Raw genomic sequence first — 13,505 nt, forward strand, 5'->3', positions numbered from 1 at the left:
CATTTTAAATAACATGTCAGGGTAGATTATTGGTGTAGTTTCTCTCAAACTATAGTGCATGGGCCACTCCATGAGCTCCATTTAAGATAGTCTTCAGAAAGGTTGTGAAACAGTTAAAATGTCTATACAAGTGTGCTTGCACTTATTTTCCTCCTTTTGATCAGGACTACATTACTGAATATCCTGATGGTTGTCATTTCTGATTTATGTCAAACCTAAGACGAACCTATCACAGGGTTTTCTGGGGTTGAGTATGTGTGTGACTTGCTCAAGGTCTCCTAGTGAGTTTCCATAATGCAGCCTATTAAGTGAGTTATTAAAACTTAAGAATATATGTACCCCTCCCATGAGCCTGTTCTAAGTCCCATCATTTTTGTAAAACCAGCATTACTGGTTTCGATAATGATGCCACTGCTGAAGTTAAGAATGTCAGTAAAATGTGGTTGTGTATATGGTTTGATTTACAGAACAATGAAAATGCTAACCAAGCCTAACTTGGAGGAAAAGTAGGGAATATGTATATATCCAAATTAGATTTCATATGCTTCTAAGTTGAGGGGTGTCTCCATAGGAATAGAGTCCTATCCCATAGCAATAACATGCAGTCTTTCCTGCCAGGTCAAGAAAAACATGATTTAGGTGTCATAGAATCATAGAGTTGGAAGAGACCTCGTGGGCCATCCAGTCCAACCCCCTGCCAAGAAGCAGGAAAATCGCATTCAAAGCACCCCCGACAGATGGCCATCCAGCCTCTGCTTAAAAGCCTCCAAATAAGGAGTCTTTGTCTAAGTCCAAGGTGGGCAACTGTGTCCCTGTTTAAAGCTTGCAACTCTTCCTAGTAGAGGGAATTGTAATCCAATAACATATGGAGAGCCACAGCTTCCCACTCCCAATTTAAGTAGTGGAATATTATATTCTTTTTTTCAATGGAAACCTGGATATCATTGTCTGACCTGTGCAGTTCAGGGTTTCACAGCCATCCTATTGTGACAATGAATTTAGGGATACAGTGAAGGTGATTACTTGTTCAACGCTTGGCTAAACTGTTTGAGCAGCTTTATAGCCAAAATATTGAAATATTTCTGAATTTATTGCTAACTATAGTTCTGTATACTCTCCTCACTTATGCCCACAACAGGGCACATGATAAAAGTACTTTTCCTCCCTTTTTGATGAATGACTGTCTCCCAAAGTCATACTTCCAAGCTGGAAACAGATGTTCTCATTTCATACCAACTTGGCTATTCATCTGACATCCTGCTTCAGGGATTGATTACAAATGGTATCAAATATAAACTCACTGCATTGGCCACATGTGGAATCCAGCTGAGACCCAGGGTAGATGAAATCTATCTTTCAAGATCAGTCTGTTCAAAGTTGTCATAGATTGGCAAGTTGTCACATGACAGAGTCATAAGCTTTTCCCCTACCTCTTGACAGAACATCAGAGTGAATGAGGAACTCCAGTGTCCAATGAATTAAGAGGCACTTTGCAGATATTAATAATTCAACAACTGTCAGCATTCTGTAAATACCCTAAAGACACCAGATCCCATCTCATCTTGGAAGCTAGGAGCCCTCGGTGGCGCAATGGGACTTCTGACTGAAAGGTTGGCAGTTTGAATCCATGCAGTGGGGTGAGCTCCTGCCTGTCAGCTCTAGCTCCCCATGCGAGGACATGAGAGAAGCCTTTGATGGTAAAACATCAAAACATCCGGGCATCTTTGCAGATGGCTAGTTCTCTCACATAAGAAGTGACTTGCAGTATGTTCTCAAGTCGCTCCTGACACAAAAAAATCTTGGAGGCTAAGTAGGATCACCTCTGGTTAGTATTTGGATGGAAGACTGCCAATGAATACCAGGTTCTGTGGACTGTATATCAGAGGAGGAACTGGCAAAATCACCTCTGAGTATTCCTTGCTTAAGAAATTCTGGCAAAATTCATGGCATTACTTTTGAATAAATCTTGCCAAGAAAATCCTATATAGAGTTGCTATAAGTTAGGGTTAAAGATGTATGACAACGGTTATAGTGGCTGGGTCATCATTGATATGAGCTAATTATAAACCTGCTTGCAATATAAGGATACTTTTGTTACGAAAGCCACAAGTGTAGCAGGGATCCCACTATGCCACATCCTCTCCAATCTGGGTTCCTTATGAGGGAGAGTGAGATATAAATCAAGTCTAATTAATTAGTCAGGCGAGCAGATCCTTGTTGCTCAAAGTTCTAGGCAAAACAGGAATTCATGTACAGTAAAGTCCTTTCTGGGTAGGAAGATGTAATAGATAGCTTGGGTGGCCACAATCCAGAGTTAGAGAGTCCATCACTCTCTTAAACAAGAGTGGGGAAACATAAATCCCTCCAGATATTTATGAAAGCCCAATCCTATCGTATGTCACTACTAGTTAAATTGGGTAGGATTGGTGAGAACTGGAGTTCAATAAAGTCTGAATAGCACAGGAGGTCCCAACTTGGGGCTTTGGGTAATGTGAAGGATTCAGAGATGGTGTCACCTGACCAGAGTTGGTAAGAGTTATTTTTTTGAACTGTAACTTAAAGAATCGGCCTGTTGTGATGGCCAATATATCTTTAGATTTAAGGAGATGCACACACACACACACACACGCACACACACACACACACACACACAGAAACAAAAAGACATACACAATTCTGCTTCTGACTCTACCAGATCATGGGTTGGCTATGATGTCTGATTTGTGCCAATGGCTATTTTTGTGTTTCTGGAGAAGTGAAGACAAATATGTAATTATGGGAGAGGAGGCCAAATAAGGGAACTATATTCTCCCCACATTAAATTTTCATTTAGTCTCCAAATCTTGTCTATCCCTTTGCTTTTGATGCCTAAACTGTATTTCTGAATGTTCAACTGCAGGTTAAAGGTACTGCAATTCAAGATATTTGGGAACAATGAATTTTTTTGGTGTGGGGATTCATATTGGGGATCAACACTCCCATTTTGCCATCCCGTAGCCATACTTCTGAGTTAAGATAAGGAGATGTTGTGCATGTTTTGAGTTGACAGAAATTAACACTGGGAGTATTTTAAATGGTAAATGATAAAAATTGCAGGAAGGTTTACTGCTGTACTATAAACAAGAATTTGTTCTTATTTTTTCTGTTGAAGTTACTGTAAAATTGGTCTGGGCATATAAAAATGTTATTATTCAATTGGGTTCTATTAGATCTCAGTTTCTGATTACTGAAGTGCTTTCCCCCAAAATAAGAGGATTAAATTCTTATGGGAAATTGTGAAGCAAAATTAAATTGCATTTTCTCACCTTTGGGACTTGAGCACTGGGTCTAGACTCAATATATTTTACATTACTGATGTATATTTCTAGAAGAAAGTGTGATTGAATCATTCCCTTAAACCTTATTTCATCCTCCTGCCACTTTCCGTTTTATAATCATTTTGCCTTAACTAATAAAACCCAGATACAATCACACGGGAACTCAATTTTTTGAAATTAGGAAATCAAGACCTCTAAGTGGGTAAGTAAACATAACATTGGTTTTGTTGGAGATCCCTAATGTTTAGTTCCAGCTGTATTTGGTTAAAATGAAAATGTGAGGCAAATACAATGCATTGATAACATACCACTCTAGTTGAGGACCTCTGTGAATGTCTCATCTCTATCTCAGATAGTGTTCCCTGGTGCTCAGTTACATTGTGGAATTCTTTGCCAAAGGAAGTTGTGTGAATCAGTCAACTCAGATAGTTTTAAGCAGATTTGGATATATTCATGGGGGGGAAATCTGATAGAAAATCTAGGCTTTATGCTCAAATGCTTCTTCTCCTTTGGTCCTCATATTATCCATTGTAAAATGATGCCAGTTCCGTCTGTAAAAATATATAGTGCTCCCAATCTGTCGTATTTGTGAAAGCTTTTGTTTATGTTTTGGGAACAAAAGGAAAATGTTTAATACTCAAGTCTGATCTTTGGTATTTCAGACATTGCCTCATTTATCGTTTCACCCCATTTTGGCTGAGAGCCATTTTTTATATGCAGGGGAGCAAATGCATGGGCCGCGGACCAAAATGTGGGGAGGCTGGGAAGGGTTCAGTCCTGTGTAAGACTTAAGTTGGGATGGGTGAACTTGCCAAAACAATAAAGAAAAAATGTACCATCAAAACAAAAAGGGCGGGGAATGTTGTCTATACAAGTGATACACAGATTCTTAGACTCAGCTGGATAATGGTCATGGTGATAGCAACTGGCTTAATGTCATGTCTTTTATTTTCACTGTTTTGTAAAAATATATTGCAAATTATCAAAATTAAGAACAACCTGCCTTCCAGTGTTGAGTCCCCCCATGTCTAATACAGTTCCAATGTCCTGATTTAGGCCAGTGTTATTGACAATGACCGACAAGATCTCTGTAGGTTTGTAGATGTCAGACTTTTCTAATAGTGGTCACTGGTAGCTTCCATAGCGTTAGAGTAAGGAAAGCAGTCAGGGTTGTATCCAGAGTATAAAAGAGCTATTTGAGGGGGTTGAACCCTATCTCCAAATGTGTTCAGTCCCATGGATTATTTTTTTAAAGTTCGAACTAAAACTCAGAGTACACTTCATCACCCTGTGGATAGCAGAGCCACCAGCTGCTGTCTCCTACTCTTGCTGGAGGATTGAAACTGAAACATAGACTTGTATAGAAAACTGCCTTGTTAATACACACATACACACACACACCAGTAACAACAAGTGCTGATAATTTTAGAGTATCTTCAGAGTAAATGTGTCTGTTTCTTGCTAAATGAGACACATGTACTGTACTAAATTCTGCAAGTTTCCTTTCCTGTTGGAAGTGAAAATAGCACTGCCATGAGACAGCTAGTCTGTGTTGATATATTTAAGAACTTGATGCAAGAGGGTTTTTAAAAATCCTTTTATGCAGTCCTTTTTATATACACTTGGCCCTTCATATTGTGAAGTGACTTCATCATAGATACTCCGGAACAGTCTAGACTTGCCTTTTGTCCCAAGAAACAGATCAAAAGCAAGGATGGCGAAAGATGAAAGAAGGACCTCATCAGATGGACTTTTGGCTCCGCTTTCATGAATTGCGGAAACGGAACCCCGTGGGATTCCTATGAAGACCATCACATGATGTAAGGGCCCTTTTGCTGGGACTCCGTGGGCCTCTGTTTCCACTGTGCATGGAAACGGAACCAAAAATTCATTCATCTTCAAGAGTTGGGTGTTAGGAGAGCCAGTGTGAGCCACTCTTAGAGTGTTGGACTTGGGTGACACGGGTGTAAATCCCAATTTAGACATATAGCTCACTGGTTGGTTTTGAACCAGACAACTCTCTCTTACTGTAACTTATCATTCAGATTTGTTGCTAAGAATAAAAATGGATCAGAGGGCTGTGTATTCTACTTTCAATTTCTTGGATGAAAGGAAGAATATAAATATAACAAAAAGTGGATCATCTGTCAAACCACTCCCTTTTCTCACGACTATTCAGAAAGTATAGTTTGACAGGCCCTTACCAGATCTTCTTTGGAACTAGCAAAATGCTTGCAATTAGGGAGCTTCATTCCATTTCCCCTGAATGGTGTTTTTGACACAAGATCATGTCCTTTGGATTCTTCCAGTTGGAGGATGTTGAGGCTAGTTGTCAGTCAGCCTTCAACTGGGTTAATACATATTCTAGGAAAGATTAGTAGCCAACAGCCTTTTGACTGTCCACAGGGAAGTCTGCAGCCTCAAGCCTTGTCAACTTCTGACACCAAAGTTTGAGGCCGTGAGCAATGACACATGCAAAGTCATGTATTATGTCACAATATCTTCCTCACTGCCAGAAAAGAAGTCTTCTTGACAACTTTTCACAATACTGAGTTTTACAAGATAATTGCTATTATCTCAAATTCTCTCCTTTCTTGCCCCAAAAATTCATCCAAGTGGAGAAAATATATCAGTACTTGACAGATCTCACAAAGTTGAACAGAGCAAATGAGCCACGATATATCCTTATCTAAAAGGCCATGTTGGGCTTAATGCAGACTCCATTTCCAGAGCATGAACTCACTTGTCTTGATCCATTTATCTCTAACATATTGAAGGGTTGGCTATTAAGGCAGATTTAAATTCAATATGCAAGGCATTTTGCTGCTTAACTAAGAGAAGCCCCTATTATCTGCTGGTCACAGCACTCCACAAACTCACAGGCTGGTTTGTGTTATTATCGCATAGCTGCTCCAGATGATGTTGAACACTTAAGACCCAACTGACTTATTCAGCATTGCCAATGGTGAGGAATACTGGGAATTGCAGTCTAATGACATCTGAAGGGCTACCTGAATCTCACCTGGCCATCTTGTCTATGGCAGGATAATATGTCTTTCCCTTCACCATTCATTTGTTGTACATCCTACCTTTCATTCTACACAGGGACCTAAGGCAGTTTGTGCCATGATTGAAAAGAGGGGCAATCATTGTCCGTGGGGCAGTGTTAATCGTACAGATTTTAGTTTGAAATGAGTCCAAGATCCTGGACTCATTTTGGATAAGTTTAGCACCTTGGACAACTCCATCAAGCTTGAGTGTGGATTCATTGAGTCAGTGAAATGGAAGCCACCAGTCACTACTGGGCCTGTCCTATGCCTATTGCTTCAGTGCTCATTTTCTGCTTAGAGGGAAATTTAGTTTTGGTTTTTATAAATTATCTCTACTTCTATATTTTGAAACAGCTCTGCCCATTCAATCAACCTCTTTTGCTTTGGCACTTCTTGGACTGTTCCTTGAATTTCAAGGCATTTTGGTATATGATTGTCCCTCAACATTTACTGTTTTGACTTTTGTGGATTTGATTATTCATGGATATGATTAAAAATGTTCTCTCTAGGAATCTCTAGATCTTCCAGTATGACTCTTATGCCCAACTTCTTATAGTTATGCTGGAGGGCTTAGAGATTTTTAGAGAGGGCACTTCTCTAGGAATCTCTAGGCCCTCCAGTGGCATTCTGTGGCCAACTTCCAACAAAAATTGATCACAAAGTTGTGATGTAATATCTTGAAATTTCTAGAAAGGTGTCATCTCAGATTTTTTTTTAAAAAAAGTTATTTATTGGCCTTTTTTCACTTTTGTAGTGTCCTGTTCCCCTAACCACTGTGATTGTGGCAAGCTGCTGTACTCAACAATGTAGATGCTATAACTGGACATCAGAGCTTGGAACATTTAATTTTTAGTTTATTACAGAAAGTTGCTGGTACAGAAAGGGGGGCTGGGAACTATATTCAGCGTGACCAGTCGCCATGCTGTCTGTGAGTTTCTGTGAGTTCCCTCCCTTAAAAGTAACTTCCCAAAAGCTATGCCTGGAAAGGAGTGTCTATGATTTCTTTTGAGCATGAAGTCTGGGAGATGCTTTTTAATAGGAAGTACATTCAGTGCTTTGGAGGGGAGAAGGGGGGATGTTTGTGCCATCACGTCTTAGCACAGCAAAGACTGTGTTGTCTGTATTTTAGCTGCTGCATTTCCTAAGTGAGAATCCTGATCTATGAATAGGAGTTGTTGTGAACAACACGTTAAACTAAGCAAGGCCTCAAGCCGTGCTCAGAATGGGATCCTTGATACCCTTTGGATCTGTGACTCTAAGCAGCTTTGGCTGCGATGACAGATGGGGAAGGGCAGGATGAGGGAAAGGAGGAAAAATAGAAACTCACTTCACTCTCTCCCTGCAGGGGAGTTGCAAAAATGATTCCTTCTCCCAATGAGACACAGGAGCAAAACTACACTAAGATGATGAACCTGCGCTTATGCCTTCCTGTGTCCTTGTCACATTGGAAGCTGCTCAGTGGCAGAAGCTGTTGATCTGGAATTATTGCTTGTATCTGGGAATCAGATTTGAAACAGCACTAGTGGTGTCCTTGTATGACTTTCCTTCAGAGTTTAGGAAAATTACCTCTTTGGGGGACTCTAGCCTCAAGAATTACCCAGTTATAATTTTTTTCTCAAGCTCTGTTTTCAATGTCTGCACTCTGCAAAGGTGAAGAGAGTGTGGAATGTATTATTCGGGGCTCATCCAAAACAATTTGTTTCTGGAGACAAAGGGTGCACCTACACTGTTGAATTGATGCGGTTTGACACTGTTTTAACCACCATGGCTCAATGCCATAGAATATTGAGAACTGTTGTTTTGTGGTTTTCATTTACCAAATTGTGCTAGTGCCTCATCAAACTACATATATCCGGATTCCATAGCATTAAGTCATGGAAGTTAAAGTGCTGTCAAACTGTGTCAACTCATGCTGGTAGCTGAATCTTATTTCAAGTAGAACTTCGAACACTTGGTTTGAAAAATAGATTGATAGCATTAAGTGTTATGAAATGGGACATTAATTTATTATCATAGTCACAAATAAATGAAATAATTTAATTAGTGAGCTTACTAGTTAAGATGGAAACCCTAGGACAGGGTTGTGTGGCATATACAATGTGGTTCACCCATGCAGCTAAGGTTTCTAGGAAGAAGAGCTGACCATTAGTTACTCCCCGGGGCAATCACATCAGCTTTCCTAAAGGTAAGCTGGACTGTGCCTCAAACATTAATCCTCTTTCTAGGTACTGTTTATACTCAAGTATAAGCTGACCCAAATATAAACTGAGGCACCTAATTTTACCACAAAAAACTGGGGAAACTTATTGACTCAAGTGTAAGACGAGGGTGGGAAATGCAGCAGCTACTGGTAAATTTATTTTTTAAAAAAATATTTTTTATTAAAGTTTTGCAGTGATACATATACATAAACTAAGGGGAAAAGTGAAGGATGGGTGTGGTAAGGGAAGGGAAGGGAAGGGGAGGGAAAAGAGAATGGGGTAAATGATTATCTAAAGTTACTTTGTACATATAACATATAGCATATAACTAAAAAAGAGAAATAGAGAAAGGGAGACAAAAAAAGAAAAGAAAATATAATAAGGTAAACATTGGGAAAAGAGGATTGGGGAGGGTTTTGGGAGGGTAGATGGAGTCCATTAATAGACTCCAAGAGAAGGTAGCCCTACCCAGGGGGGCGGGGGGTAGACTTCCAATCTTCTAGCTTCCATCAACAGCTGATATGGTTTCTTCATTTCAGAGTTTCTTGAAGATATTCTTCAAAAAGTGACCAGTTCGTTTCTCTCATTGGTCTCCCAGTGGATTTCCCCCCCCAAAAAAGTCAATCTATCCATATTTTTAATGTACTGGTAAATTTCAAAAGTAAAAATAGATACCAATAAAATTACATTAATTGAGGCATCAGTAGGTTAAATGTTTTTGAATATTTACATAAAGCTGTAATTTAAGATAATAATAAGACTTTAATAATAATAATAATAAAACTTTATTTATACCCCGCCACCATCTCCCCAACGGGGACTCGGGGCGGCTAACATGGGGCCATGCCCAGAGCAATACAATATAACAAAATAAGATCATCCAACTATGATTACCTATACACTCATCTTGGGTATAAGCTGACCTGAATATAAGCATATTTGATCTGCTGATTCTAAAAAATGACACAGTTTTCCTCTTTTTATTGGTTCTAGTTTTTGAGCTATAGAACATATACCATCTACCAATCTACATCTGTTCACGCATAGAAAATCATGATAACTGTACCTAAGAAACTATTGCCGATGTAGTCTGTTCAATGCAATTTACAAAATCAGTGCCCCAAATATCCCCAGGGACAGGCCTAAAAGCCAAGACAGCAAGGATATTTTTGTTGGGCTGTGTTATAGATGAATATACGCATACAAGAAACATGTGACTCCCTTGTACAACTGGCCTAGAATGCAACAATTTGGTTGTTAACCAGAGCAATCAACAAGAAGCTTGTGACTGCCTTATTGAAACAGCTGCTGTATTGTCCATTCTGCTGCTTTGAAAAAGTCTAAGTAATGTTGATGATGTTGAAAATTTCCAAATGGTAAGGGATTGGAATATCTGGAGGACTAGGCTCTTTTATGCCTCTTCCGTTGTGGGTCTTCTGTAACTCCCAATAACTTAAGATGTTCATGTTTAAATCAAATAAAAAGCAGCAACACTACAACAGTCTAGACCAGGCATGGGCAAACTTCGGCCCTCCCAAATTGTGGGAATCTGAAGTCCAAAACACCTGGAGGGCCGAAGTTTGCCCATGCCTGGTCTAGGCCTAACTACGGCACAGATTTCCCATAATTTAGCACATCCAAGAAGGCTTGCAGAGAAATTCAAGACATGGATTCCACACTCAGCACAGAAAATTTAAGATACGATCTTCCTATACAACTTGAAAACACCTCCTCTATTATATTTGTGTGATTATAAAGTCATCCAATGCTGGATTAAGGGGAAAACACTATGTAGGAAGCATTTCTCTCTCACTCACTCATTCTGCTAAATAAATGTGTGCATGCATTTTTTTCTTTGTTATATCTACAAGACTGGAACTTGTGATTTCACATAGCCACATCCAACAAAATATGTCCTTTTAAGGATTTTTTAAATGTCTGCCAGGTGATTTTATGTTACATTTCCATGTGAAGTTCCTATAGAGTTGTCCTAAAGAACCTAGCAAATTCCTTCATAGGATATCTCTAGAAATATTCTAGGTCTTCCAAGAGGAGTCTATGGTAATTTGGAAGATAATTTGTTTATTTCAATTGGGCTTGTTATGACCCATTATTTCTTTCTTCTATGGAAGATAGATACAAATCCCTAAATGACTGGATGTGACAGCAACTTTCAGAAAAATAATTATTGGCTCCAAATAATTTGTTCGGTTTTCTCTTTCTCCCTTATTTTCTTAGGCTAATGGAATCGGCAAAAGAAATGACCAGGGAATCATTACCTATCAAATGCCTTGAAGCAGTTATCCTGGGGATGTATCCTTTTATGTACACGATTGTTGTTCAGTCTCTTAAAGGGTTAATGACGTGGTAACTGAAAGATGTACACTTCTTTTATGTTGTTAGTAATACTAGTAAAAGGTAAATTGACATACAAATGTTGATTGCTGGAAGTGGGACTCTTTTTCCATGCAAACTTTGAAAACAATGTAAGGACACTTTTATGTCAATTCGTAGCATTTTCAACACATGTTTTTTTTAAATAACAAAGCAGGGAAAGCAAGAATCCAAACCAGATGTTTCTTTTCTTACATATATTATTCTGAGGATGCTTGCCATAGATGTGGGTGAAACGTCAGGAGAGAATGCTTCTGGAACATGGCCATACAGCCCAGAAAACACACAACAACCCAATTCAATGAGAGTTAGCTTTGGAAAAAGACAAAAGCAGGTTGCTGACTTTTTCTGGGATTATTGGGGGTGATTTAAGTGTAACTGTCTTTAAAAAATGTATTAGAAAGCAGCCACTGTGCAATGGGTGTTGAATAGCATCCAGGTATGGCTCCATTCTCCAATCCAAAGAACTGCATGGATCTCCATTCCTTGACTGGTTGCCTTCTCCATCCCTCTTTTTCTCACCTTTGCCTCTGCAGACCCTGTTACCTTTTTCTAATCATTGCTGTTATCCGGTGCATTGTTGCTGTTGTTGTTGTTATGTGTCTTCAAGTATTGTCTTACTTTTATCAACCCTAAGGCGAACTATTCATGTGGTTTTCTTAGTAAGGTTTGTTTAATAGTCTCCCATCCAAGTACTATTCAGTACTGTTTAACTTCCAGTCTCAAACGTGATCTGGTGCTTTTAGCGTATTTCATTTTTCTGGCAATACTTAATCAAACTAGGCATTGGTGGCATATTAAAAGCCTAAAAGTGTGTTTGAAAGATCCATCTCTCGTCTAATATAGACATTTCTCATCAGAAAAAGCGTGTGCTTTGACCACAGGGGACTAGGCCAGTGGCTATTTACAATCCAGCTGACAATCAGGAAGACAGCCATCGGAATGTTGAAACCATAACCGAGCTGCTTAAGCCCCATTCCTTCTTTGGAATATAATATGGGCCATGCTAACTTCTGTGAACTGACGGGTTTCGGTGTTCTTTGCATTTAGGACAGACCCAATCAAAAAAAAAAAATTAGTTAATGAACTTTCCCAGTGTGAAGCAGATTAGTGAGAAGTCATTTTAATTGGGTTGCTTGACAGCTTGCACTGCCAGCTTTTGCGAGGTTTTAAAAAATATTTTCTGTAATCTGTCTTTGTATATCATATTATATTTTACTGCACCCTTTTTGGTCTCGATACCTCTGAAATACAGCTATATGAGTGTAGGCAATTAACTGCACTGTTCAAGGCTGTCTTGGTAGAGGAAGACATTATAAGAGTTTAACAGAAGCATTCACTATGGATATTTGTTGTTTTTGGCTGTCAATTCAGCTTCTGCTTAAGGCACATCTGTGAATGAGAGACTGTACGTGCCTATAAATCTAAAATCTCTTAATCAGGGCAGGATTTTTTAAAAGGCTGTGAGCCTATGCCCACTCTCCTGGGAGTAAGGGTGCATCTACACTGCAGAATTAATGCCATTTGACACCACTTTAACTGCCACGGCTCATTACGATGGAATCATTGGAGTTGTAGTTTTACAAGCTCTTTAGCCTTCTCTGCCAAAAAGTGTTGATGTCTTAACAAATTATAACTCCCCGGATACAACAGCATTGAGCCACGATCGTAAGTGGTGTCAGACTGTATTAACACATCCCGGGTATCAATTTAATTGAATATATTTCTGAATTGTTATGCATAGGAATGCATTGTCAGGTGATTTACCTTTAAAAATGATTCCATGCTGCATCTCATACATGCAATATTGAGAAGTGGTTTCCATGTTTCACCGATGCCTGTTGTACGGCTTTCAAAAATACACAGGAGCATGCTCCCAAAAAAGAAAGGGAATGACCTAAAGCAACTGGCTTGCATTTGGTTACAGAGCTTCGTATGTCAGGATTCCCTCCCCAGCCCTTGTTTCTGTGGAATGTGATAGTATGCAAGGCCTTCCTCCAAAGGACTTTTTCTCTCTCTCTTAGAGCTAATGAGATTAAATTGCAATGCCTTAGTGACCTGTGACATAGGAGGGCTGCTGGGAACAGGGAACAGCTGTGTAAGCTTATCAGAGAGCATCAAAGGGAGTTACAACTCTTTTGTATTTCAGGGAGCAATTCCAGTAGATAATTCACTGCATGAAAATATTGATAGAAGCTAACAAAAGGGATGGAAGATCTTGGAGTCAGTTACATAGAAAGGAAACACAATAGGCATTGAGCAGTAGCTGTGATTTTGGTTTTACATTTACTTATTTTAATGTTCCTCAAAGAACTGCAGCTGCTACTTGAAAAGCTAAGCTTCAAGGAGGCATATTAGTTTTATTAAATTATGTGTGTAATCAGTGTGTGTCCATGCCAACATTGTCCTAGAAAAGTTATACTGAAAGGCAATGTAGTAATACTTTAAAACTATCACCCTCTGCTTGTGTAGCCTATCCATTATGTATAAATTACTACTTTATGAGTAAATTTTCCTCATCTACCCATGAAGGGGTCACATAG

The 13,505-nt window shown here is 39.2% G+C and overlaps 1 protein-coding gene across 4 annotated transcripts in view; it reads left to right on the top strand.

Moving 5' to 3' along the window:
* vash2 (vasohibin 2) overlaps positions 1–13,505 on the top strand; it is a 54,070-nt gene that overhangs the window by 12,017 nt on the left and 28,548 nt on the right. For all 4 annotated transcript variants that reach the window (XM_008125833.3, XM_008125834.3, XM_003216016.4 and 1 more), the window contains exons 4-5: positions 3,463–3,519; positions 10,807–10,881. In XM_008125833.3, coding sequence (XP_008124040.2) covers positions 3,463–3,519; positions 10,807–10,881 — 132 coding nt within the window. The remainder of the gene's footprint in view (positions 1–3,462; positions 3,520–10,806; positions 10,882–13,505) is intronic.

Source organism: Anolis carolinensis, chromosome 1 (assembly GCF_035594765.1).
Source record: "Anolis carolinensis isolate JA03-04 chromosome 1, rAnoCar3.1.pri, whole genome shotgun sequence".
NCBI lineage: Eukaryota > Metazoa > Chordata > Lepidosauria > Squamata > Dactyloidae > Anolis > Anolis carolinensis.